General features: G+C 48.2%; 2 protein-coding genes across 3 annotated transcripts in view; one reads left to right on the top strand and one right to left on the bottom strand.

Annotated features, from left to right (window-relative positions):
- The window catches only part of TRIP4 (thyroid hormone receptor interactor 4), a 33,502-nt gene extending 14,663 nt beyond the window's left edge, over positions 1-18,839 (bottom strand). Inside the window, exons 1-11 of the mRNA XM_064456940.1 lie at positions 18,739-18,839; positions 17,933-18,099; positions 17,578-17,714; positions 13,281-13,514; positions 12,296-12,374; positions 10,347-10,476; positions 9,825-10,040; positions 9,156-9,282; positions 8,221-8,408; positions 7,009-7,133; positions 6,104-6,195 (exon numbers count right to left, since the gene is read on the bottom strand). Coding sequence (XP_064313010.1) covers positions 6,104-6,195; positions 7,009-7,133; positions 8,221-8,408; positions 9,156-9,282; positions 9,825-10,040; positions 10,347-10,476; positions 12,296-12,374; positions 13,281-13,514; positions 17,578-17,714; positions 17,933-18,099; positions 18,739-18,824 — 1,581 coding nt within the window. The 5' untranslated portion in view covers positions 18,825-18,839. The remainder of the gene's footprint in view (positions 1-6,103; positions 6,196-7,008; positions 7,134-8,220; positions 8,409-9,155; positions 9,283-9,824; positions 10,041-10,346; positions 10,477-12,295; positions 12,375-13,280; positions 13,515-17,577; positions 17,715-17,932; positions 18,100-18,738) is intronic.
- A 3,246-nt stretch (positions 18,840-22,085) lies between these two features.
- Positions 22,086-26,497, top strand: part of PCLAF (PCNA clamp associated factor) — a 55,468-nt gene continuing 51,056 nt past the window's right edge. Inside the window, exons 1-4 of one of the 2 annotated variants that reach the window (XM_064456950.1) lie at positions 22,093-22,246; positions 22,356-22,433; positions 22,507-22,663; positions 24,453-24,894. In XM_064456950.1, coding sequence (XP_064313020.1) covers positions 22,204-22,246; positions 22,356-22,433; positions 22,507-22,663; positions 24,453-24,516 — 342 coding nt within the window. In that variant the 5' untranslated portion in view covers positions 22,093-22,203 and the 3' untranslated portion in view covers positions 24,517-24,894. Of the gene's footprint in view, positions 22,247-22,355; positions 22,434-22,506; positions 22,664-24,452; positions 24,895-26,497 lie in introns of those variants that run through there. The other variant, XM_064456949.1, reaches the window with a different exon arrangement.

Here is a 26,497-nt window from a genome sequence, read left to right as displayed (position 1 = left end):
AGAAGAGTCTCTGATGAAAACCAAAGCACTTCACACAAGGAAAAACTCCCCCATCTCTTACCATCTATAATCGAAACCAGCTGCATGCCTGCTCTGCTCTGTTCCTAGAACCACGAACCAGGGGTGCCATATGCGGTGAGAAACAGAATAAAGAGATGCATCACCTGTAGGTCCCTGCAAGCCAGACTAATGCCTAATCACTCCTGACCTGGCATCAGGCTACATGCGAAAGACAAATTCAGCTTAGAAGAATTCAGGGACCTGTAAAGTTCAAAGGCCTTTCGTCAGTTGCAATCATTAACAGCCACCTAGATTGCTGCAGAAGGAACTATATCTGATCTAGACTTCAAAACCCTGCAAAAAATCATTCATTGGTCAAGGTGCAATAACTACGCCTCAGGAACAAGAAGGCAAATATCCTGCTGGGGCGGGGGGGTGAGCAAAGGTGCTAGGACAGCCACAGCATTGCACAAATGAGCACTTGTCTCACTCAGAGCCTGCACTAGGAAACCTCTACTTTGGCGAGAAGGTCCTCAGAAAAAGTCTCTATGTATTTATACTGTTTTTCAAAGTAAACATCAACGTATGTGTTGTGTTTCTCCCTCTCATTAACTTATTTCTTAGGAAATATTACCAGCTGGCTATTGTTCCTTTCTTTGGAGTTAATCTAAACAGGCACCTTCTGGAGTCTAAATATACAAAACTTCTACCCTACTTCTTCTTCATCTTTGCTCCTGTTTGAGAATTTAAAGCAAGTCCTCTATACTTGGCGCTCATGCATCTTTTTTCTTTTGCTGTTATTTTCACCAGGGAGGGAAGTGGAGGGCAATAGACTGAATGCAAATTTCCTGAGAGGGAAAGATGCAGCCTATTTAAGTTATGGTTTCAATCTCATGGCACAAAAATAGCTTAGACATGTTCCATTGTGCAGATTTAGGACACTAAGTGATCACCTAGAAATGAAAAATAAACACTTTACTCCCATCAAATGTAATTACCCAATATTTCAACCCGAGGTAATAGCTACATCTAGATATCAGTATGTGTGCACGCTTGCATTCAAAATAAGTCCAAACACACCTATCAACTACTAAAACAGAAGCAGTGGAAATGATCTTTTTCCAGTTAAAGTAATAGTCTCTCGGATCAAAATCATTAGCAAAATGAACATGGACTTCAGAGCACATTAAAATGGCATAAATGTAAATAGTTCCCTGCATCCTTTAGACTCTTGCCAAGCCCTAGTTGCACCATCCCATGGTTCCCCAGCGAGCACTGCTGAAGTCACCGACACCTCATTCAGGAAAAGAAAGGCAGCTCCTTGCTCTGCTCAAGGTGTCAGTGACATCAGCCCCAGAGCAAGGAAAAGCCGTCGTCAACACTCAGACCGCGACGGGTGGGAAAAGAAGTTTCCAGGTCACCTTCAGCACCAAAAAGTGTAACAAAGGGATCATTCTGGTCTCAACCAAGGCTTTTTGGGTGGCTGCCACAAGGAGAAGGAAACAAGCCTGGAATGCGCTCTGAGGAGGTGTAAGATGTGCAAAGCTCAAGTGGAAATACTGAGATTTAAGAGCCATGCAGAGGGATTGCCTGGCACCAGCCAACAAGCTGCCCACAGCAGCAGGGCTGAATTCAGAAAGCAGCTTTCACCTCAGACCCCTGCAAACAAAGCTGGTGACACCTGGTACCTGGGATGGACTTTCCCACCTAGTAACAACTTCGGCTCCTAGAGCAGCTTCAATCCAAAGATCACAGCTTTGAGCAGTAAAATTAGGCATATATAACTCCTGATGGGGAAGCATGCTTTTTTTCCATGTGGGAAAGAGACTCAGAGGAACAGATTTAACTAGCTCATGCAATTGGCAGCACCACTGGGATTAGGGCAATGTCATCTGATGCAATGCTGATTTTAATCACATTGACATCTCTGCTCTTCCTCTACTGGATGCAAGATCTTGTTCTGTCATCAGTTCGCACATGACCCTACAGATCTGCAAAGCATTTCAACAATGTCAGTCAGTCCTCAAATACTGTACATAGGACAGAGCTGCAAGACTGACCCCTCTGAAGGGGTTACGCAAGGCCAGACTTATATGTCTGGTAATAATGCGGATGAATAACCTGTCCCAAATAATGCTGCAAGCTCTCAGGGCAAGGACTTGGTCTGTCCCTGGTCCCTGCACCCTGCTGGTGGACCATCCAGCAAAACGGGGCACTGTTGCTTGATTTTGGTTTTTGAGTGCAAGTGTAATAAAGAAAAAAATATTAAACAAGGATAATGATAGAAAAATACCAGCAGGGAGCCACTAACATCTTTGTTAGCAACCTGAGAGAGAATGCAAACAGCAAGGAAATTAAATCTGCAGACAGTACTAAATAGGGAGTGGGGAACAGCATCAAAAGGACTGAGAAATAATAGAAAAGTCACAGGAGGGACAGACTGGGAAGAGTCTCCCTTGTCTATGGGAAGGGAATGGTCACAAGAGTCAAAACAACTTCTGTGGCTGCTGAAAAAGGCAGAGTCACCATCAAAAGGTAATAAGCAAGACAGGGAACTATTTCATCTTGGGGTGGTGGGTATAATCTGCAAATGTGGCTTGCCCTGACCTTGTGAAATGATTTCTTCCAGAAAATTCAGAAGCTTCAAATACATGTTGGTGAAGAGGAGAGGTGTGAGTCAAAGCACAGTGCCTGAAAGGACCTCTGCAGTGGCTTCATCTCAGAGTTCTCTGCTGCTGCATCCGATCACATTACTGACTAATATACTGCAGATCTTTAGAAAATATTCAACGGTTTTTGCATGCCATAAGTAGTGAAAACACGTCACCTTCCTTCCCCTCTCCCTCTGAAGCAAGGAGACTTTGTGCACTGAGAAACGGCTGTATTACACTCCAGTGCTTGGCTCACCAGCTTTGGTGCTTGTTGCTGATGAACCTGGGCTGAATAATCAGCATGAGCAACAGGGATTTCCTACTCCCAGCAAGATCCAACTCTGATTTCTGAGCTGGCACTGCACACTTTTTCATCTTGCTAGTATTTGCAATTAAATTAATCTCAGCTTCCTTCAGATGCACTTGCTCTTCATCATAGTCCACAAAAGCATACATTTCCTCATAAACCAGCTTGAGAAGGATGCTCAAATCTCTGAATTCAATCTCACAAGCTAGGGGAATGAACACTTAATAAGCGAGCCTGGGGGAAAAAATGGACAACACCACTGTAAAAAGGCAACAAATTCGGAATTATAAATAGTTTGCAATATGGAAGCAGCAAAAAGCCAGTGAAATGTAAACCCAGAAGTGCCATGGGATTATGGCATTGAGAGGTAAATCTCTTGCCCATAGGTCCAATAACAGTCCTCCTGGAATACACCACTCTTCCTCCGGTGTCACTGCGGCCAAGCGGTGCCAGCAAACTGGGAGGAGTTTTTGGAGAACACAGCTAATTGCAAGGCTCCTCTATGGAAAGATTAAGAGCTAGTTACCCACAGCTCAATCTCCAGATTGTAAGAAGCTGTCACAGCCATTTTACCAGTGCCTGGAAAGCATACCCACAAAGGAAGAGGGGGAATTGTTAGGGAGAGGAAAGGACTTATGAGAGACCAGGACATATTTTTCCACCAAGAAAGATGAGATGCTCCACTTAAAAAAATCAAACTGTAAATCAGTGGATGCTACAGGGGGAAAAAAGAACCCCACGCTGGCCCTAGTGTCCTTTCCCCTTCTCCCTCCGAAGGCTTGCTCCTGTACAAGGCCAAACACTCCTGCAGATTTCATTGTATTCCAGTCCCAAAGCTCCCTCTGCTGCTCGTATTCCAACCTCTCACCATTCCACCCACAACTAAGAGACACAACCGCATCAGAAATACTCTCTTCATTTCTACTTTCCAGGCATCCCTCTCTGCTAAAAAAAACTCACAGGGTTTGGGAAAGCCAGAAGAGCACTTCATGAGAAACAGCCTCAAGCTGCTGATGCCTCTCCAACTCTCCATGGCAAGATGATGCCCATCACCCTGGTGTGTCCTCCTCCTCTGTCCCAAGGAATCCATTTATTCTGTCTCAGAAGATGGTCTTGGTTCACTAGCAAGCCCTACATGGTCTGGTGATTCCCATCAGACTAAACCTGACTTGTACAAGGGGCAGTGGAGTGAACAAACATGAAATGGTACGGGGAACAGACACGCTATGCTTGGTACTAAGCACAGGCTTTGTAGGTTAATAAAACACATACCAAGGAAAGCCGCTGCTCCAGATTTTGGGCATGGAGTCAGTCACAGCATCACAGACAGACCTCAGGAGGTCTCTAGTCCAACCTTCTGACCAAAGCAAGGTCGACATTGAATTCAGGAAAGGTTGCTCAAGGCTTTGTCCTGTCAGCTCTTGAAAACCTCCAAGGGTGGAAACTGCACAACCCCTTCTGGCAGTGCCTGCTCCAGTGCTTGGCTGTCCTCATGGGGAATTTCTTTTTCCTTAAGTCACAATTAATCCTCCCCTTTATATTTATGACCCTTGTGTCTCATCCTCCTGCCACATATATCAGCAAAGAGCCTGGCCCTGTCTCTCTGTAATATGCAATATTCACTTTTCTTCAGTTATCAGGGTCCTCTCCTGATCTCCATAACCTTTCCAGTGTAAGAGTAGCCTCACAAAGACACCTCCCAACTCTCTTGGCACATTTGGATCCATGCCATCAGCACCCATGGACATGTACAGGTTGAGATTTCTCAGGAGATTACTGCTTCAATGCCCCTTCACTACAGACAGTCTATCTCCTCCTTGAACCCCACCTCTAGGCATGAGACCTCTGGGAGATCTTGCTGGTAAACCCTGAGGTGAAGGAGATCTCAGTACCTCAACTTTATCTGTGTCCCTGGTCTTCAAATCCCCTGCCCCATTCCAAAACAGGCCACTTAAATGGCCCCTGACTCCCTTCGAAGGCTTAATCCGCTGTAATCTCCACCTGTCTCTCCTTCCCTGTGTGTAGGGGCTCTGGGTGTCCTCTCTGCAGGGTCTCCGTGAAGACCCTGTGGCTCTCCTGTCCACCCTCCCTGGTGGGAGGGCTCACCTCCCACAGCTCCTTCTCCTGGTGACCTGCTGCCCCAACCAGAGCACAGCTCTCACCAGTGAGGCCACTGTGACCTCCAGCTCCACGAAGAAGCAACAGGCAATCCAAGCAGCTAGGGACCTAGATGGTTCTGCTTGGGCCAAGCTACCCTCTCTTACACAGAGTAGCTGATCCTGCTGGTACCCCAGGGCCAGCGACAAGGTCCCATGGCACATCACCACCATTGCTGCAGAGTTTTCCACTTTGCCACACTGTTCTGAGTTGAACTTCCAGGACCCTTCACATCCTCCACCACACAAATCACCACAATAACTGCAAAGTCTCTGTGGGCTATGCTCAGTCTAACACTCCAAAAGCAGCCAAAGAGATACTTGACCCTTCCTAATCCCTTCCTGAGATGGGAAGATCAGCATAGTTATACCCAGAGGCAGCAAAAAGTTGGTGCCTGGCTGGGCAAAACTTGGAGCAATTCTTTCTATTAGGACCCCATGAAGACTCAAGAGAAACAATCAGCACTTTAGAAGTCACATCAAGGTAAGATGTAAGCTCCCAAGTTTGCCAAATGAGGATGAAAACCAGAAATGCAACATTAATGCATCACAGGTTTCTGTCTTCCACAGTCACAGCGTCCTGGTACGCATCCGTCTGTGCAGCAAGGGAAGCAACAGCTGTCACAATCCCATGCAGCATGGTATCTCAAGCTAGCATTCATTTAATTAAACAGGTGTGAGTCCTTATTGAAAAGAGTTTCAGAGTATGCAAGAAACTAGTTTCAACCAAACTGCCTCACTGCCAGAGAGGCTGACGATGGATTTAGGCTGTATTAGCCCACCGATCCTTTCCATCATTGCTGGAATGCATTTTCTTGCTACAATCTCTTTCTAGCCATACAAGATGGCGTAGTAGTTGTGTCTTCTCCCACCACAGTCTAAAATCTCCATTCAATGTCTTCTCTAGAGCATCTCATGGAGGCGAGTTATACTACTTCAAAGGTTTGCTGGCTAATGCAAGCTTGTAAAGGTTTATTTGCTATACTCACCTGCTCATTAAATTGCTCTTGCGATAAACAATCGGTCACGTCCACACAGCCTAGGAGGCACCCTGAGGGATAATCACTTGGAAATTCCACATCTGCATCAAAAGAAATATCTCTTAAGTGGGCCCACAGCCCCACACACATAGCTGGGGTCTTCAAACCCCCAGGTGCCTTTCCCTCCCACCATGCACTTCTACTTTTTGAAGTACAAGAAAACACACAGCAATTTTAACACCCTGTCATTCTTCTTCCAGCTCTGGATCTTCACTGTGACAGAAGCAAGCTGGGGAGATTTAATTATTTATGCACCTTTCCCTGCTTAGCTTCTGACAGAGGAACACAGAGTGCAGGAAGAGCTCCTGGCTCTGATGAGGGAGCAGGCAACACTGCTGTATGATATTTAAGCTGGGTGATGTGCAGAAACACCACAGAGGCGTGTAGCGCAGCCACCAGTGTCCTCCTACCCACATGAGAGAATAACATCTTCCTGAGAACCTGCAGCTTTTCAATCCTGATTTCCACAAGGTCAGAATACATGAAAAGCCTTTAACATCACTGTAAACAGACTGAAGCACAAGCCACTTCACATGCACGCACGCGCACACTCGAGAGCTTGTTGCTTGAGCCAAGAATAAAATGAAGTCCTTTGCTGTCAAAAAACTTTCACAGAAGTCAGGTGGAAGTCACCATTGTTTGTGCTTGGAGTACATGACCAGCTAAAGGATGGAGTCGAAGTCTACCACCGTACCCATTCGGCTAATGAAATGCAGACAGGATGAAGAGAATTTCAAAAACAGAACGTTAAAAAGTGAAGCAGTAATAACCACTCGGCAGAGAGAGCTTTCTGACACTGCTCATTACGTGGCTCAATGTACCAAACAATACAAAGATCCAAGGAGAGGATTCACCTTTCTGGAGTAGCATTCTGTAGGTGGTCTCCAGTTCAACGATTTCCTGAGGGGAAGACCTTTTAGCAGTAGCTGCAATCCATAACCGCCCTCTGTGAGATGTATACCAGGTCCTGCCCTCCACCCTAGAGAAAAAAGGAGAATTTAGGACTTAAATTTCCACAGAGACCACCCACACGGACAGATTTTTCAGTCGAACATTTCGCTATGCAATTCTTGCTGCTAAGCTTCGCCCTGACTCCTTAAGCTCAAGCAACATGTCAGCGCTACAGAGAAAAGCTGAGATGGGCAAGAAATAATGCCACAAGCAGAGCGTGTCCTCACTGCATTAGAGCAACAGTAGAAAAGGACATCAATCCCCTGCAGATACCACAGTACGTTGGACATGTGTGTAGGACAAACTGCTCATACAATTCCCTTACAAGCTCAAAAAGTTACACAAAGTAAGCATGCAATCTAGGGAGCCATAACAGAGCATACATCTGCACGGTCGTTGGCTGCGGCTCTCAGGGATCCCAGCATGGGCACCAGGCAGAGGAGCAGCTGACAGCATCCCCAGACCATCTGGATCAGAAGCTGGGTGCGTTAAGATTTACAGCATCTTTAGCTTGGGAAGTGAAAAAGCTTTGCTCTCTACAATGAAACATTCTGTGAAGGAAAGGGGAAAAAAAAGAAAGGCTTTGTTCTACATTAGTGGTAGGAAAGGTGAGTTAACACGTCAGGGATGCTGTGCTGAAGGAGCTTCTCCTTGTAACCGGATTCCTAGCCCAGAGGGGGAAGGTGATGGCGAGGGGGGCGTGCATGTGGTTCGTTTTTTAAAATGAAACCTGATGCCACTGTTGGCTTCTTTATGAAGGACAAAGAGATCAGGAGAATGTGTTTCACATTTTCAGCTTATTTACCTTTCAAATTCCAGAAAGGTACACCCAACTGCAGTGCAGAAATCTCAGTCCATCTCTAAATTTACCCACTGCGAAGAAACTTGTACCTTCCAGGTTACCTACTCTCATGAAAAACCAATCCATCAGGATTCTCAGACCATCAGTACAGTGGATGAGGAAGCATGGCTTCCAAACGTGGAGCTATCAGCAGGCATCAGTCACTGTACCAAGCAAGCAAGTCCACAGAGGTCCTCTGAAGAACACAACTTCCCAGCTTAACTATGAAGCAAGGGCAGCTCAGGACACAACACTGTTCAGGCCAACCCTTTACCTTTTGATTCCTCTTATGAGCAAGGAAGCCCATGGCTGGTGCATGCTGAGGCACCAACCATCATCTGAGATCTCCTGCAACTCTCGATCCTGAATCCGCAACCTGTTCCGCTCCAAGCCAGACTCATCTCCAGCATCCATGGAATGGATGGCTTTCCGGTGCGGGAGCAAACCAGTTTGGTCCACCCACTGCAGTGTGTTCAAAATAAATAGGAAAAAGGTTAGCACCTCTCTAGGAAAAATGTCTATCGAGTGCAAATCCTGTTTGAAGTTTTCCTTCAGTCAAGGACAGAGGTATTACTTTTATTGGGATCACTCTTCCTTCCCTCCAAGCTCGCTGCGCCTACATGCAATACTTTGGCAGGAGGAAAAGAAAGGTCATGCTCTGCTCTGTGTGGCTTTTCCGTTCTATGCATCACAGCTAAACTATGGATTTAAAGGGTATGTCTACATGCTGGTGTTTCAAAGTATTCACGGGAAGATAGTTTTCAAAGCACATTTACAGCTATCAATGTTCAAAACTGGGAATCGTCCAACCTCCAGATGCTTAGCATACACCAACAACACCACGATTAAACTGGAACTGTGGAATTAAGAGTGTAGAGATTATGCCCTTTGGAAACTGGAAATCTGGCAGAAAAGGCTTCACAAATATAGATGAAAAAGTGACACAACCTTAGACTGATCCCCAGAAATTCTTTCAAGTTCCTGAAGAGGAGGTTGGAGACTAAAACTCATATAAACCAACCCTCCCAAGAGCAGGGAACAGAGCAGGGCATCGGCAAACCTCTTCTGTTCCCAATCCAGAGGGCTAATGTGGATAGCCCAGACACAGACAAAAGTGATACTACAAACACACTAGAATTCACAGTCCTTAAGCTCAGCTCTCCCAAAGTTAGCCATTACTCCGGTATAAATCATTCAAGCCATACTGACCAAAGGAGCAGGCTGAAGAACACGAGGATTCACCAAAACACCAGAACTCAGAGTCGTCTTCCCTTCTGGGCTCCCAGCTGGCTTGCTCAGCGTGCCACAATTAATGGCTTCGATGGCTTCATCCAGTCTGCAAGCACAAACAAGAGGCATGAAAATTCCCCACTTCCGGCAGCAACGTCTCCCTTCTCCCCACACAAACGTTTCTGACCCAACGCATTTTTTCACCACCTCTCCTAGCTAAATTATTTCCTTGCTAGGTCTGGTTTCCAATTTGAACAGTCACTCTTATCTACCACAGAAACTCATCCTGCTGTGAATTTGAGATGCATTGGTTGTGTTGAGATAGGCCTTCTGCAGCATCTCTTTCCAGGGCAGCTTTATCTTCAACATATGCACCAGCTACTGAAACCCTGTGCAAGCCTCACACAGCTGGGCTTTGGAGGCGGTCTCAGCAGAGTTGCACTGAATGACATGATGCTGCAAGCCAAAAAGACCCTCATGGAAGAAAAGAACACAAAAGTGCATCCTAGTGTGGGAAGTGCCCTTCGAGGGAATGGCTTGCTCAGCTTTCCTTACGCTTGCTTTTCCAGATTCAGCCAGATCACCATCTGTTGCGATTTTCACCTCCCTGCTCTTGGGCGTGCCTTCACCCCACCAGTTCTCACTCACTTGCTGTGGTATTCAGCCATACTGTCGTCCTCCTCCAGGATCTGCCTGCCAGCAAAGTCAATGGTGATTTTTTTGGCAAGCCGAGAGGCATGACGCAGCTCCCGCAGTTCCTGCTCTCTCTTCTGGAGGGCCTCCCTTTCCTGCTTGGAGAGCCACTGGTTGGAGTCCGTGGCAAAGTAATCTGATTCATCATCAATCACCTGGGTTCGACGCACGCTGATGAGAAACAATCGTAATGGGAGAAGATGAGCACAGCAGCAGAGTGAGACAGCACTGCTTGCCCCAAACCTGCCTTCCTGCCCGCTCCTTTCTGTTGTCTCTGGAGAGCTGGACTGTCAAGGATGCAAAGCAAGGACATCCAAACAGGACCCATTCAAGCAGATCACTCTTGTTCCACCAAACGCCAACATTAAGGTGTCTGTAGCTACAGCCCAGGTTTCAGAAAGAACTCTCTAACTTTTCTGTTAAAGGTAGCTCAGCCTGCCAGAGGTTATTTCACAAGTCTCATAGCTAGAATCTTACCTCGTCCTGTCAAATTCCAACAACTTGTCCTTGTGTTTCACGGCCATCTCCAGGCCTGCTTTAAGTCTAGCTTCTTGTCGAGGCATTAAGTCTTTGCTTATGGCATCCAAAGTCCCTGAACTTTCAGCACCTGAAATAGAAAATACATCATGGCTCAACAGTCAGCTGTTTAAAGCCCAGACTTCGCGGAGTTGGTGGCAGAAATGCCTCCTAGAATAATTGCTTTTCGAGGGGCTAAAAGAAGAACCTTGCACCAAGATCAGCACCTTTCCAAACCAGGTTCAAGGCCCAATTTTCCCTCTGGCACCTCTCACAGACTCCTTCCTCCAAATAGGAAGAAGCATTTAAATAGTACAGTGACAACACCTAGATAGTCTTAGAGAGAAGGTCTTGCTCTTTGAGTCTCCTTCACCCTTCCCTAACAATCTCGGCACTCCAAATTCTGCCTATCACCACCCACAGGCCTTGAGTCCCCTCCTAAAAGCCAAATTCTCTCCTAAGTGTTTTCACCTCCATAAAGAGACACTTGGTCACAACAGATCACTGACAATTGCCAGTTACACGCAGAGCAAGCCCTCTGTCTGCTGCTGTATGAGCCTCTCGTAAATGAAATCCTCTCCCAACGCATCTCAGTGGGTTTTTCGGACCAACTGTTGTTAGAGATGGAGAAATCTATTCCCAGCAACAATCTCTTCTTTCTTACCATTTCCGGCAACGGGCCAAAAACCAACCAAGCAAACAAAAGGCAGGGGGAGAAAAGGGTTTGCATCAAAGCTGCAACAGAACAAACCAATGTATTTCACAGAAGACATCACACAAGCTAACACCTTTATTTCAGGAAAACAAAAAACCCTGTGTTCCCCTATTGTCACCAATCCATGTTTTTTCACTCCCAAGACAAACAGCTATCCACATTTCACCTTCCACCTACAGAGGTAATGCACAAAACAAGACCTGGCAGGGGCAGAAGGGAAGACTGATAAAATGGGTAAGAAAAGGGGATCCTGAAGAACAACAGGATCTCCATGGGAAGATTATAAACAGACCAACTCTGTGATCAGCTGTTACTCTCAAGGACTTACAGGACCTCCTGCCATCTCAGCAGATCTAAAGAGAAGTTGACACTGAGACCCAGAGTAAATATTTCTCCAGTTCTTCAGCAAAGTGTATTTTTCAACCAAGAACACTGTGACCTTGGCTGTATTTCAGCTAAACTCAGATAAACATCCCCAAAACGCACAGCTCTTCGCTGGGAGACTGGGTATTATTTCCTCTTGCTTTCCTTGGCTCTGTTCCTATTTTTAGCTCCCAAGATAAGTGTTAGACAAGAAGAGTCATTAGAAAATGCTAACCACCACCTCTCCAGACCCAGCAAATCAGATAGCAGCACTTCATCTTCCACAGCACACATTCCACATGAGACTTATCCTAATTTTCAAGGACTGCCACAATGATCCAGTTCATGTGATTGATTCAGGAATGCCTAATGAGCAGCCTTGAGGCCTCTGGGTAAGGACATTATACACCGCCATTTGACACTCACAGTTACTCCCTCTGTAAGTCCACAAATACTGCCGAGTGCTTGCTGAAAGGATACAAGGAGCCAGCTTCCCAGCCATCCTTTTGATGCCCACCACAAACACCAGGCAGCAAACAGGGACAAGCGGCTCAGTAAAGTCTGAAGCAAACAGAGTTCACAAACTGTCCTGGCAATTTCCATCCCAGAGGAACACTCAGGTGCCAGCTCGCAAGATGAAATTACCTTTAGACCTTGCCAGCAATTCCTTATAATTCTGCTGAATGATCTAGACAATTTACACGCCAGGATGCACATACTCTCATTTCTATACACCATCAAGGCAACCATAGCACAGTGAGGCAGAGGAAGGCTCCTGCTGCTACATAACTGGCTGGATTCGTTATATTACAAGTATGTAATTGCTACTGACCTGCCATGAGCTTCTTCAGCAACTTCTGGCTCTTGTTTGAGTCCCGCTGAAGAATGTCCTGCTCTTCTTTAGTGCACACCTAAGGGGAAAAAAGGAAGACTTATGAAGGACATCACACGCTTCAGAGCCTTGGATGGTAGCGAAGGGTAAGCTGTTTAAAATGGCCAAGACAGTCCACACCTCCATTCCTCCAGTGTTATTTACAAGGGGAGAATCCTGAAAGCTCATTCTTTACTGAAAGAAATCCATGAGAAGTGTACAGCTTGGTCTTCCTCGGTTCTCTGGGTGGGTATGCTGCTAGCTGATCTCAAAGGACGAGAAAGGCAGGCAGACCTCCCTGAGCAGATGAGCAATGCTTAACACAGAGGTCCTCTCTCTTGGCTGGCCACTTGGAGATAAACAGATCTTTAAAAACAGCAACCAGTCTGATCTAATACTTTTTTTAAATCCAACCAATATTTTCCTCTCTCCTGAAGTTAACTTTACTTAATCTACAGTCATTAACTCACACCCTTTCTCCAAAAGGTGCCCTTTCAACCAAATACAGGGTGTAGCAGGTATCCGAAATGCTACACACCACACAAATGTGGAAGAAAGGTCAGCATACTGGCCCTGGCCACGTCTCTTGCCCCTCACAAGGCCACCAGGGCTGTGCTAGGATGGGGCTGAAGCCTTGCACACATTTTGGACACCAGTGTGATGCACAGGGCAGCCACAGGAGACTGTCATAAGTCAGGCAAGCTCCACAGTGATGTAAATTATGAGGGAAACCTCTCTGCTCCATGATGCGGCACATCATGAAAGGAACACAAAGTGTCTTAAAGACACAGCAGTTCTCCTTCCTCTAGAAGGAGATAGCACAGATTCTTTCCTGCCCAGCTTTAGAGCTTGGAGAACTGTGCTAGAGGACCTTCTTCAGCCCCATGCCATTTCAAAGCCCTATGCCGCATTCAAGCATGGCAAATAAAACATGTGCTTTACTAACCAGAGTACCACAGAACAAGCAGGGTCCGGAGCCCTCCTGCTCGCAGACAATGCGCCCGCAAACCAAGCAGTTGTTGATGAGCTTGTGTTTCTGGCCCAGGCACTCACAGGTGTGACGCCCAGGGATCAGGACAGCCAGCTTGTCTTGCCCCTCCTTGGTATACAGGCTGACATATTTGGTCTTCTTCTTAGCAGAATTGCTACTGCTGCTGACTCCACTGCTATTCTCCTGTGCCTGAGAAGCAAAAAAAATAAACAAACTGTATTCACAGTGCCATACCGGCAGCAAAGAGAAAGCACTGACCCATGAACAAGCTGGGGAGACTCAGACAAGTGTTATTCTGCCTGACTGGAATGAAACTTGGACCAGACCCCAGATTCAATGGAAAGACAAGCTTAGGCCTGCCAGAAAAGGTCCAAGGAATCTAAACAAAACAAGGCCATAAGGATGTTGCTGATTCACTTGGTGCTTGCTGCCTCTGAAAGCTAAAACTGCTTGGGTCTAAACTGTAGGCATGCTGTCAGTCCTCCAGATCTGCAATATCAACTCATGGGTATTTAACAGCTTCAAACAGCAGCTCAGCTACTCCCAGCCTTATTTTCAAGAGCTATTTAGACCATAGCAATGCCCTGTTTGTCACTACAAAGTCCTGTGCAGGCCTATCCCCAGAAACAGAGCTGTGGTGGCAGCAGGACCTCTTCATTCACAGCCAGTTCACCACCCAGCATTTTTATAATTTCCCACCTGGCACAGCCACCTGAACAGAGGTTTTCCCTGCACTGCATGTTCAAGTATTTAGCTGTAACATAAATTCTTCTCCTCATTTCATGTCTTGGCAGCACTGATGCTGTGATTTATCTCCCTCAGTTTCGGTCAGGGTTTGGGTCAAGGACTAAGCTTTGGGTCAGGCCAAAGTAGAGAAACTATGATCAGAAACAAAGCAAGATATTTTAGATGATAGCTGGATTAATAATCCAACAGTGGAATTCTCTGTTTTCTCCCTCAGACCTTACACCTTGACCAAAGAAACAAAGGGTTCCTTTTCCCACGCGACATCTCCAGCAAGTACTGGCTGCGAAGTGAATTGTTGAGAAGTTAATTGCAGGAATAATTACAGCACAGAAGTCATTCCAGGGGAACAGAACAAAGCCAACTGCTGCCATTTCTCTGGCAATACTCAAAAGTGGATGGTTTGAGAAGCAAGCACAACACACTCCAGGCACAAACCTACCCCGTAACACTAGATGAGACTGGTTTCAACCATGAATTGCATTGCTAGCTATGTTCAAGAAAGACTAGGACTTCTTACTCTTATCTATTTCAGCAAGCAGCACTCCAATATAAATGCACTCTCTGGCCTTTAATTGTCATATCTGTGACACACTTTGTCATGGTTTTAGCTGGGATAGAGTTAATTTTCTTCACTCTAGCTGGCATAGTGCTGTGCTTTGAACTTAGCATGAAAAAAATGTTGAGATAGCACACAGATGTTTCGGCTGTTGCTGGGTAGCGCTTGTACTAGTCAAAGACTTTTCCAGCTTCCCATGCTCTGCCGGGTGCACAAGAAGCCGGGAGGGGAGGGGGCACAGCTAAGAGAGTGGATTCAAACTGACCAAAGGGATATTCCGTATCATGTAACATCATGCCCAGTATGTTAACTGGGAGGAGCAGGCTGGGGGAGGGAGGCAGCAATCGGGGCTCGGGGACAGGCAGTGTCAGTCGGTGGGTGGTGAGCGGTTGTATCGTTTGTGTTCCTGGTTTTTTCCCTTTTTTCTTTCCTTTTCAATTTTATTATATTATCATTATTGTTCTTATTATCATAATCATTATTATAATTCTTTTTATTGTAATTATTAAACTGTTTTTATCTCAACCCACAAGTTTTTTTTGTGCTTTTGCTCTTCTGATTCTCTCCCCCATCTCACAGGGGTGGGGGAAGCGAGCGAGCGGCTGCGTGGTGTTTAGTCACCGACTGAGGCTGAACCATGACACACTTGAAAATCCTCTTGCAGCTCCAGCACAGCTTTTCTTTGCCTCCCCTCTCCACAGTCTCTCTCAACAATGGAAAAGAGGATTTCTCAGAAACCCTTTCCCAGAACATCTGTTTTCATTCACCACAGACCGACAACTTGCTTCCTCTGCCCGCTCATGCCAGAGGATCGCTCCCACTCACTGACCCACACCTCAGCCAGTCTTCTACATCTCACATCCTCCCACAGTGCCTTTTGCAGTGACGGTGCCATGCCATGACATTAGGACACCTCTTGCCTTGATTCTTTTTACCAGCTCTGCTCTCAATAGCAGCAGGGTACTGGTTTAGTGACAAGTGGGCACAGAATTTCCAGTCCCCGCAGTTCTGCCCAACTGGCTTTACTGCCACTGCCATATCTGAATGCTACTGTCACAAAAAAAAAAACAAAACAGAACTAGATAAAGCAACTTTGGTTAGCAAACCCTGCCAGATCTTCCTCAGTTTGGTTGTTTTTTTTTAAAATTAAGTTAGAAGATAACTACAAGGAAGTGGAACATTAGCATCCATTTTTAACCCTCCATTCAAAAAATGTGGGTGTTTTACATTACAAATACCTTTACAAACGCTTCAAGCATTTGCAGCCTCCCTGCTACAAAAACTTCAATTTTAAAAAATTAATTTAAGTTCCTCTATTTATTCAGGTGCAACCCTGATTCTCAGGATTTGGATGTTGCTCAGTTAGCGTCACACCTGGATAAATCAAGGAATTTAATTTTGGGCAGTGCAACATTCTCTATGTTTATAGCATGAAGGACTCCACAGCAGGTCTAATGATGCAGGTAGCGCACACTGCAAGTCCACACACTTATTTCTGTGCGGAGCAGGCTCTCGCGCTCAGACAGCAATAGAGCGACCTGCTGGATTTTACGCAACCTGGGACCGCAGCTGTACAGCTGGATCTGTGCCTAAGGAGCACGGGCTCCCAGCAAGCAGATCCAAGTCAAAACCCACTGCACCAGAAATAAAATGCAGAAATTCAGCTGAGGTGATTAGAAGGACATTAACAGCAAAGATAGTCATATTTGATGTGCTGACTGTGGGAAATGGTTCTGCTGAACGAAAAGCAAGTCTGCTGCAAAAGGTTAGTTAACTATCACAGAGAAAGGCAACTACTGCTTGCTGTACAGCCTTGTGCTGCTTGAAAATAGCAGGATTTCCTGGGGTTTAGTGTTTCTATGCTCTTATTTTGCAGTTTCTTTCACTGCAGCTCAGACTGTTTATGAATAGTGCAAAAAATGTCTCCACAAAACTGAACAACATCTGCATCTCAACACTAAAGGTGCAGGAGTGGGGCTGAACAGGAGAGGGAATGGCCAAACCAGAGCTGCTGCTCAGGAGAAAGGCACTAGATACAGCTCTCAGATTCCTCTCCTAGCACTCAAGGCCTCCTCTCTGAAGCAGCCTGAAATACCTCAGTTGCCAACCAAAGCTTTATTCAGTGTTACTGGGAAGTTTGAAATACAGCAAGAAGGAATGTTGTATCCACTCAGTGGCCCCCTTAACTCCTCAACCTTCACACCTCTGTTGTAAAGAAATACCTTTTTTGATTATTTACGGCATTTACTTTCATTGTCTGCTCTCTCACCCCAGGTTCTTCAGGGGGAGTAAAATCCATTTTGACACAGTTACTACCCGATGATTATTTTACTCTCAGTTACAGACAAAAACATACACAATCTTTCTCCCTGTCCTCATATTATTTGCCCCACAGCAGTGAAAGACTCCCGTATACACACACAGGGCACAAGCATGGCCTGCCCAAATCCGTGGTAAGCTCTCCACAGCAGTTGCACAGGACCAGCCACCCCTCTCATTGCAACCAGGCAGCCGTACAAGTTGCCAACAGCGCGCTTGCAGCATGGGAACCCTGCCTATCCCAACGGCTGCCAAAGCATTTGCTTAGGTTACAGCTTGTGGCTGCCATGCTGCACACTACCTGTAAGCGAACAAAGACACACAAACATATATCCCACAGAAGCTATGCTGTGGTCAGACAAGAGAGGGCATGCAGGGGGAGGCATGCATTTTTTAGACCCAGCAATGTAGCTGGGAAACGCAAACATGCTTTCAGGTACATAATCCGCTTTGGCATGCCTCCGATAACAAAGGATCGTATTTCTGAAGCCTAATTTCTGTTTTCCAGTCACATCTTCCATTGGAGTGTTTGACATTACCATCCCCAGTGACCCAGGTTCAAAGCAGGCGCTCAGCACCCAGTGACACAGAGCCAGGCAAAGCCCACCATCGCGTACCAGGCACACTCACCATGGCCAGGTCGAGGGGGGTTTTCACTTCCTCTACATGTGCAGTCAGCTCAGCATACAGAGGTGTCTCCTGCTTGTTCCTTCCTTTGCGTTTACCCTTTTTCACTTGGTCTCCAGCCCGAGGCACTTCCAAAGTCTCTGGAAGCATGCATAAGTCAAAGAAAGGCTGGGTAACTACCAGGAAGAGAAAGATGTCCCTGAACTCCTACTCAGTGAATGAAAATGGGCTTTATACTGTCACAAAGAACAGAAAACAGGACCAGTCATGGGCATTCATGGCATGTAATTGTTTATAAACAGAATAACTGAGACAAGCTTATCTGAGACTTGAATTCCTTCCTCCCTGTACCACTCACCATCCTTTTTCCGGTATGCTGGCAAAGGCTCAGCGGGCAGCTGGGAGGATTGCCGCCACCTGGCCAGAAGTTCTTCTACAAACCAATTCTTCTTCCCATCAGTCCCCTGAACAAGGTCAACAACATACTCCCGGATCTCATCCTCATTTGTTATTGACAAGATGTACCTGCAAGAGGAGGGGAGGGAGAAAAAGGGACAAGGGGGCTTTTGTTCTGAGGAAACCGATGGTCTAATTGCGCACACATGCCATTTCTCTCCTCTCCAGGCCAGCTTTCTGTAGGGACCACCATAAGAAATGGGTTTATGAGTCAAATTTTGAGACAGGCGCTTTGGGAAATCCCTTGTGGCTGCTTCACTTGGAAAAAAGTCAGTTAAATTACCTGTCTGCCCGTTTCAGCACAGAGTGACATCCCCCCTGGCCCTTCTGGCAAATATGCAAAAATTCACCGAGACTCCGGGTCCGACCGAGTCACATTAAAAAAAAATAAAATCTAACCATAAACCAACAAGCTGATGCTTAAAAACGAGACACCAGCGTGCCCTTCCCCATCACCTCCCACGCCCCGTCCCCTCATGGAATACCCACCCGAGGGACAACCCAGAACGCGGATCCCCAGGTCCCCCGAGAGCGGGTGGAAAACGCCACTTTCCCTCTGGGTGGGGTCGGGGCGGAGGGGGGGGGATCCGGAGGCAACGCGCAGGGCCACCGCGGCCTGTCACAGCGGGCACGGGAGAAAGGACGTGCTAGGCTCCGGCGGAGAGTGCGTCCCCGAGCGGGACTCCTGCCCGCCCCGGCCCCGCTCACCTCACCACATCCTCACCCACGTCCAAGCCGAAATCTCCCCGCAGGTGCTGGACGCACCAGGCCAGGAGCGAGCTGGGCGCCGCCATGTTCCGCACGGGGGAAGGCAAACGCCGTCGCATCGCCACAACACCCCCCGCCCCTTTCCCTCCCTTCCCCCGGGAACGAGGCCGCGGCGCCGCCGTTCCGGGCCCCGGTTCTTCCCCGCGGGGAGTCGCCGGGGCTCGGGCGAGGGAGAGCGGCCCTTGTTTCCCCCCGCTGCGGGGACGGTCCTTCTCCCCCTCGGAAGCCCCCTCCGAAGCCAAAGGGCAGGACCGGATCAGCATGAAGGGAAAGGGAAAGAGAAAATGCTGCTTACTACCCTGGGCGGGCTTGCAGGGCAGGGAGGGGATATTTAGGGTTAGGGTGCCGTAGACCATTCTAACAACTGAAGAAAAACACGTCCCGTTTGGGGGGATAATATGATAATCACATATTATTCTTAATATTAATCATAAATTACAGAATCATAGAATCATTAAGGTTGGAAAAGACCTCTAGGATCATCAAGTCCAGCTGCCACCCCAACACCCCCAGGCCTCCTAAACCATGTCCAGAAGTGCCATGTCTACATGTGTTTTGAACACCTCCAGGGATGGTGACTCCACCACCTCTCTGGGCAGCCTGTTCCAATGGCTGACCACTATCTCAGTACAGAAATTTTTCCTAATATCCAATCTAAACCTCCCCTGACACAGCTTGAGGCCATTTCCTCTCATCCTGTCACTAGTAACTTTGGTGGAGAGACCAACCCCCACCTCACTACAGCCTCCTTTCAGGTAGTTGTAGAGAGCGATAAGGTCTCCCCTCAGCCTCCTCTTCTCCAGACTAAACAACCCCAGCTCCCTCAGCCCCTCCTTACCAGACTTGTTCTCCAGACCCTTCACCAGCTTCATTGCCCTTCTCTGGACACGCTCCAGCACCTCAGTGTCCTTGTAGTGAGGTGCCCAAAACTGAACACAGTATTTGAGGTGTGGCCTCACCAGTGCTGAGTACAGGGGCACGATCACCTCCCTGCTCCTGCTGGCCACACTATTGCTGATACCATCCAGGATGGTGTTGGCCTTCTTGGCCACCTGGGCACACTGCTGGCTCATGTTCAGCCGGCTGTCAACCAACACCCCCAAGTCCTTCTCTGCCAGGCAGCTTTCCAGCCACTCTTCCTCCAGCCTGTAGCTTTGCATGGAGTTGTTGTGACCCAAGTGCAGGACCCGGTACTTGGCCTTGTTAAACCTCATACAACTGACCTTCACCCATCAATCCAGCCTGTCCAGATCCCTCTGCAGAGCCCTCCTACCCTCAGGCAGATTGACACTCCCACCCAATTTGGTGTCATCTGCAAAGTTACTGAGGGCACACACAATCCTCTCATCCAGATTATTGATAAAGATATTAAACAAGACTGACCCTAAAATTGAGACCTGGGGAACCCCGCTCATGACCAGCCACCAACTGGATTTAGCTCCGTTCACCACAACTCTCTGGGCTTGGCCATCCAGCCAGTTTTTTACCCAGTGAAGAGTACACCTGTCAAAGCCATGAGCCGCCAGCTCATTCTAGGAGAATGCTGTGGGAGACAGTGTCAAGGGCTTTACTAAAGTTATTTTTAGCTCACCACAAAATAGAAGGGAATGAAGAATTACAGCATCATTTTAAAAAAAAAAAAAAAAAGCAGATCTAAAAGTCTGGTTAAACACACATTTGGATGACCATAAAAAGATAAAGGGAGTAATAACTGTTGGAAAGGGAGGGAATGTATTTGGGACATCGGACACACTGGAGAATGACAGTGTGATTTCTTAGACAAAACAGCTCCAGCTCGGTATTGGAGAGTGAGGTTCATCACCTCCGCAAAAGTGAAAGCCTCCAGCCCCAGCAGCTGCCAGACCAAAGCACAGCAAGACCCTCACATCAGCTTTGCAGGGTGCCACTGCTGCAAAGAAGCCTCACGTCATGGAGATCACCTTTTAATTTGTCATAACACAACCTTTGGCTGAAATCAGGGGTGCCTGGCCTTCCTCCATACGTGCCCCTTAGCTAAACCCATGCATGGCAAGACTTTAATTGCACATCAGAGGGAGTTGCGGGCACAGCATGAGGCAGGAGATGACAAGACATCCCATCCCTGTGCTGCCAGTGCCTAGGCTCCATGTCTGGCTGGGCTCCCCAGCTGCCTCAGTCTCCCTCCCAGCATGCCTGTCTTGCTCATGGGGACCTGGACCTCACTCCCCAGGGACCTGCATTACCTTCTGGCAATGCCCATCCACCAACACACCACCATGACACTTACACAGTCCTGCAGCATCCTTGATCTAGGAATGGGTCTTGCTGGAAAAGACCATGAGGAAACATTGGGTTTTGGCCAGAGTGGTTCTCCCATCCTGTTCCTGGTGAACTCACACTGAACCTACCTGAATTCACACCGGTGCTAAAAAGAGCATCTAACAGCGGTCTTGGACCAAAACATTACATGTTATGGGGTTTTCTGTGCTCCCAGGCCTTGTTGCTCGCTGGTATGGGTTTTTTTAAGATACTGTAGGCAGATAGCAAAGTGTTGGGAGCCAACGCTTTGCCTCTCCAAGCGCCTTGGGAAGGGAACAAGCTCCCCCCTCTCTCAGGGAGGCTCTGCGGTGTCGGCAGCCCTGCCCGCAGGTGAGCATTGCCTTCGCGGTTTGTCAGGGTAGGAGCAGTATCACTCCTCTTCCTCCCCCTGCCGCACCGCTGCGGTGTCGGTAAGGGCGAGCACCGGTGTCGGGCTGGGGCAGGCGGTGCCAGCCCCCGCAGCGCGGAGGGCGGCGGGCAGCGAAAGCCCGGCTGCCGCGGCGGGGAGGCGCGGGGCGTCCGGGTACCGGCTCCTTCCCGGGGCAGCGCTGGGGCGGTGACAGCGGCCGTCCGAGCTCCGGCAGCCCTGCGCGTCCTGGGCGGGTACCCCTGGGCCCGGGCGGGAGCCGCGGCTGCTGGCGCTCTGTGGCGGCTGAAGGGAGCGGGGCGGAGAGGGTCCCGATGAGGGGAGTGGGCTGAGGGGAACAAGCAGAAGGGAACAACCCTGAAGGGAACCGCACTGAGGGGAGTGAGCCGAAGAGAACGACCCTAAGGGGAAGTGGGCTGAAGTGAGCAACCTTGAGGGGAGTCGGCTGAAGGGAGCGACCCCGAAAGGAAGCGGCGCTGAGGAGGAGTTGACTGAAGGAACCCGCGCTGAGGAGACCGGTCTGAGGGGAGTGGACTGAAGGGAACAACCCCGAAGGGAAGAGGGCTGGGGGGAACAACCCCGAAGGGAAGGGCTCGATAAACCCGTATTGAGGGGAGCGGCGCGGCCCAGGCAGGGGAGTGACTCGGTGCGCTCCTATTGGCCGGCGCTGGCCAATAGCGTTTCCCCGCGGGCGGTGGCATCTCCCGCGCGGGCTGGGCCGGGTCAGGGTCAGGGTCAGGATGGTGCGGACGAAGGTGGGCTGTGGTGGAGCCTTCCGCAAAGGTGGGGGCCGGGGCCGGGGCCGGGGCCGGGGCCGGGGCCGGGGCCGGGGCCGGGGCCGGGGCGCGGGCGCACCGCGGGGCAGCCGCTCACCGCTCCGCTCTCCCCGCAGTGCTGGCCGCTCGGGCTCCCCGGAAGGCGCTGGGCTCCAGGAGCATCAATGCGGGACAGTCACTGGCTGCTAAGAGAGGTAAGAGCGGGGCGCGGCTGGGGCTGCCCTCCCGCCCGGCCTCCGGCGGGGCTGACGGCCGCTCTCCCCGCAGGCGAGGGCCGCCGCGTCGGGGGCAACCAGGTGTGCGTGAGGCCCGTCCCCGCCTGGCAGAGGGGCATCGGCGAGTTCCTGCGACTGCCGCAGAAGGAGAACCGGGCGCCCGGCGGAGAGGCGGCAGGGAGCAGCGGTATGGGCTCGGCCCCCAAAAAGTAGGTGTCGGTCCCCCGGGGCTGGGGGTGGTGGTACTGGGGGAGGGCCTCCGTTCCCATCTTCCTGCCCTCGGCTCGCCCCGCGAACCTCTGGGGCTTTCTCAGGAGAGGGTTTAACGGCGAGTCTCCTCTCAGCCTCGGGAGCAGCAGCAGTGTGAGGCCCTACAAACGGAAATTGCAATGAGGTGGGGCTGAAGGAGGTGCAGAAGCGTCATACCTTGAGGCTGAGGGGCAGGGAAGGGGTGCTTAGTGTATCAGAGAGGCGAAATGCAATAACAAATGGATTTTGTACACTTGAGGACTTCTGGTGGTCGGCTGTAGCCCAGCTCTCGGGACACACTGCTTGACCTTAATGTTACATCCTTTAAAAAAGAAAAATTAAAAAATCATGTGAGGAATGACAGCTCTGAAAACCACCTGCAGAGCAACAGCCACAGACATAGCTATTGGTGTTGCCTCTGGTGCTCTGTGGCATTCCTTTAAAGTGTGCACTGATACTGTCAGAATGCGGCCTGTAGAGTGATGTTAAACAGCAAAATCCTAGGCACTTTCAAGTAATACAGGCAGCCAGGCATGCTGCTCTCAGAAGGGGAGCACTGAGGGCTGTCAGCGCAACCTTGGATAAAACATCGTGACTAGTTTTCCTCTGTGACTGCTTTGAAAGTGTAATTTATTCTTGAAGGAGGAAGCAACCCCTGAAAAGTTGACAGTACGTCTGTCAACCTTCATGTCCCCGTTGAAATAATGTTTCTCGGTGAAGTCTTGTAAAACGTGGTATCCATCTCCACTGACCTCGGGGGGGTTTTCTAAAAACGGGTGCAGTAATTGGTAGTTCAGGCAAATTGTCTGTGCTCCAACGCGTCTCGTTTGCATACAGACGAGAGCAATGTGACTCCCCGTAGCTGTCAGCTCTGTTTCAGAAGAGCTTAGGAGACTGCTCGTGACTTCTGTACATCAGAAATGTTCTACCAAGCTGTCACTTCAAAGATTAACTTGTAGGCCATGCTACTGACTAAAAAGGTAGTAGTGTGGAACATTGTCTTATGGACGCTCTATCCTCACTTGCCAAGGGTTGGCTGGTTTGTTTTTGTTGTTTTTTTAATGAAACACAGATAATCCCAAACTGTTGGGGGGGGGAGGGGCCACAAGAATGAATTCTGAATTGTCTCAAAGGATGAGCAAAGACTTTTAAGCATATCCTATCTCTTGGAGAAACAAGAGATATGCGCTGTAGTGCTGCAAAACTTTAATCTCTTCCATTTGAAACTTGTTTCGCTGAGTAAGGACCGGGTGGTGATAACCTTGTGGAGGGCATGCAGCGTCACCATCTAAAACAACTTACAGTTTCCCAGTATGTTCTGGAAGAAGCAAGAGCTGTCACTTAACTGCATGATGTTGGGTTTTTTCAGTCCCGCGGGTAAATTAGGTTGAAGCTCGAGTGTGAAATGGGAGTTAAATTTTCAGCCTCCTAGAAATGATGTGGAACCTGCCTGTGGCCCTCTGGGTTGAGAAGGAAATACAGAGGGTGACCCAGGATGTATCAGTGTACAATGTTTTCTGCACTGAAGTAGGCTTTCCCATCTGACAAGGTAGGTGCATGCTGCTTAATCTGGGCTTCTAGCACTTAAGATAAAGTAGCCTGTATCAGTCCTAATGTCTCAAGGGGTGACCTGGGGCTAATTAAAGTCATTTAGGTCACCTGGCCTCTAGGAAAAGGGCTTTGTTAGCCTTTCAAACAGGGGTTGATTGAGTTCCCCTAACCCTTTGGAATTGGTAATGCTTCTTACAGAGCTTGCCCCCTGCCATCAGATACTGCAGAAGATGGTGAGTCCTCTGAAGAAGAGCAGACGTGATCTGACCCCAACTTTAAAAATAACACTTCTCCTATACTCAAGCTGGTTTTGGTATACTTGTATAGTTTGGTTTTTTTTTTACAGTTTGTTATGGCTAACGTTCAGCTGTTGTACAGAACTAAAAGCGTGAGAGACTGCAAGGGCATTGTGGTAAAATTATGGTGAAATTAATATATACTTTTTAAAGCTTGACATTCAGTAGAAGTTACTGTTTTAATTTTTATCTTGGTTTCCTTGAGTTCCTCAGTGACTCCTGCATATTGTGTGGCTTTTATCTTTTGATTGCTTTGTGCTTTCCTACGACTTGTGTGATCGTGCTCAGTAGTTTTTTTTAATAACACTGAAGCATTCTGAAAATACATCTGTCTCGTGTCTTCATTGACGTAAAAACTGTTAATGATGTCCTCTTTGTCCGAAGATGGGAAAGCTGGATTTAAAAAAACACCAGTGAGGTAGAAGGGGAGGTGTTGCTTGCTACAGTTTACAGGTGAAGTTTAATTAAAACAAACAGGGTTGCTCTAATAAATCAAAACCCTGAAAGCCCAGGGAGCAACAAACTGACAAAAACAAAACTTGTTACTGTGTAGGGCCTGAGGGTGCCACACAACTTTTGAATGAGAAGTAGCAAGTGAAGATTTCTCTTTAATAGAAATCTAAAAAAACAAAAAGTAAATTAAGGGCAGTAAGCTTGTGTTAATGTGCCATAAAAGCAACAGAATTTCTTGCCCTGATGTCACAAAATAACAAAAAAAAATTACTTTCTGTTTTTTAGTGAACTAAAGCACAGAGCTAGTAAGATAACAGACTGAACAGGCTGTGCTGGAGGTAGCTGCGCGAGATCTTATCTGTGTTCCTTGTTGCAAACCTGTGCTGTATAAGAAATAGGTCAGTGAGCGCTCTGATAGCAGGTATTTTCTCTCTCAGTGCAGAGAGGCTAGGAAGTTCTTTGCCATCTTAGTAACTTTGTTGTCTCAGCCCTCCTCTCAAAGGACAAATTCTCAGCATGCAGAAATACTCTCCTACCCCTTTGTTAGCCTGAGCGTAGTACTCTGGGTGCAGGTTACCTGAGGAAATGGGTTGGTGGAACACGGCCATTGGTCTCAGCCAGCACGGGTTCCTGCTTAACAAACTTGATTTCCTTCTATGACACAAGGTTAGCCACCTAGTTGACCAAGGGAAGCCAGTTGATGTAATATTTTTGGATTTCAGTAAAGCTTTCAATACTGTCTCTCACAGTATCCTCCTGGACTATATGTTCAGTGTACAGCTGGATAAACACATAATGCGGTGGGTAAGCAACTGGCGGTTTGGTTGGGCTCAGAGGATCATAGTAAATTGGGGTACATCTGGCTGGCGGCCAGTCACTAGTGGGGTTCTGCAGGGATCCATCTTGGGACAGGTACTCTTTAATCTCTTCATAAATTACTTGGGTGCAGGACTGGAAGGAATATTAATTAAGTTTGCTGATGACAAAAAACTGGGAGGAGATGTTGACACTCTTGAGGGCAGCGAGTTATAGACAAATTAGAGAGCTGGGCAATCACCAGCCATATGAAGTTTTACAAGGGCAAGGGCTGGATTTTACACCTGAGGAACGGGAACCCTGGATATACATACACACTGGGGAATGAGCGGCTGGAGAGCAGCTCCCCGGAGAGTGACCTGGGGATTCTGGTTGATGGCAAGTTGACCACGAGCCAGCAGTGTGCCTTGGCAGCCAAGAGGTCCAACCGTGTCCTGGGGTGTGTCAAGCCCTGCATTGCAGCCGGTCGAGGGAGGTGATTGTCCCGCTCTGCTCTGCGCTGGTTCAGCCTCACCTCAAGTACTGTGTGCGGTTTTGGGCACCACAGTTTATTAAGGATATAAAGCTGCTAGAGAGTGTCCAGAGGAGGGCCACAAAGTTGGTGAAGGGTTTAGAGGGGAAGCTGTATGAGGAGTGGCTGAAGTCACTCGGTTTGTTCAGCCTGGAAAAGAGGCATCT

Source organism: Phalacrocorax carbo, chromosome 7 (assembly GCF_963921805.1).
Source record: "Phalacrocorax carbo chromosome 7, bPhaCar2.1, whole genome shotgun sequence".
Lineage (NCBI taxonomy): Eukaryota > Metazoa > Chordata > Aves > Suliformes > Phalacrocoracidae > Phalacrocorax > Phalacrocorax carbo.
This window is presented reverse-complemented; position numbering and strand designations above follow the sequence as displayed.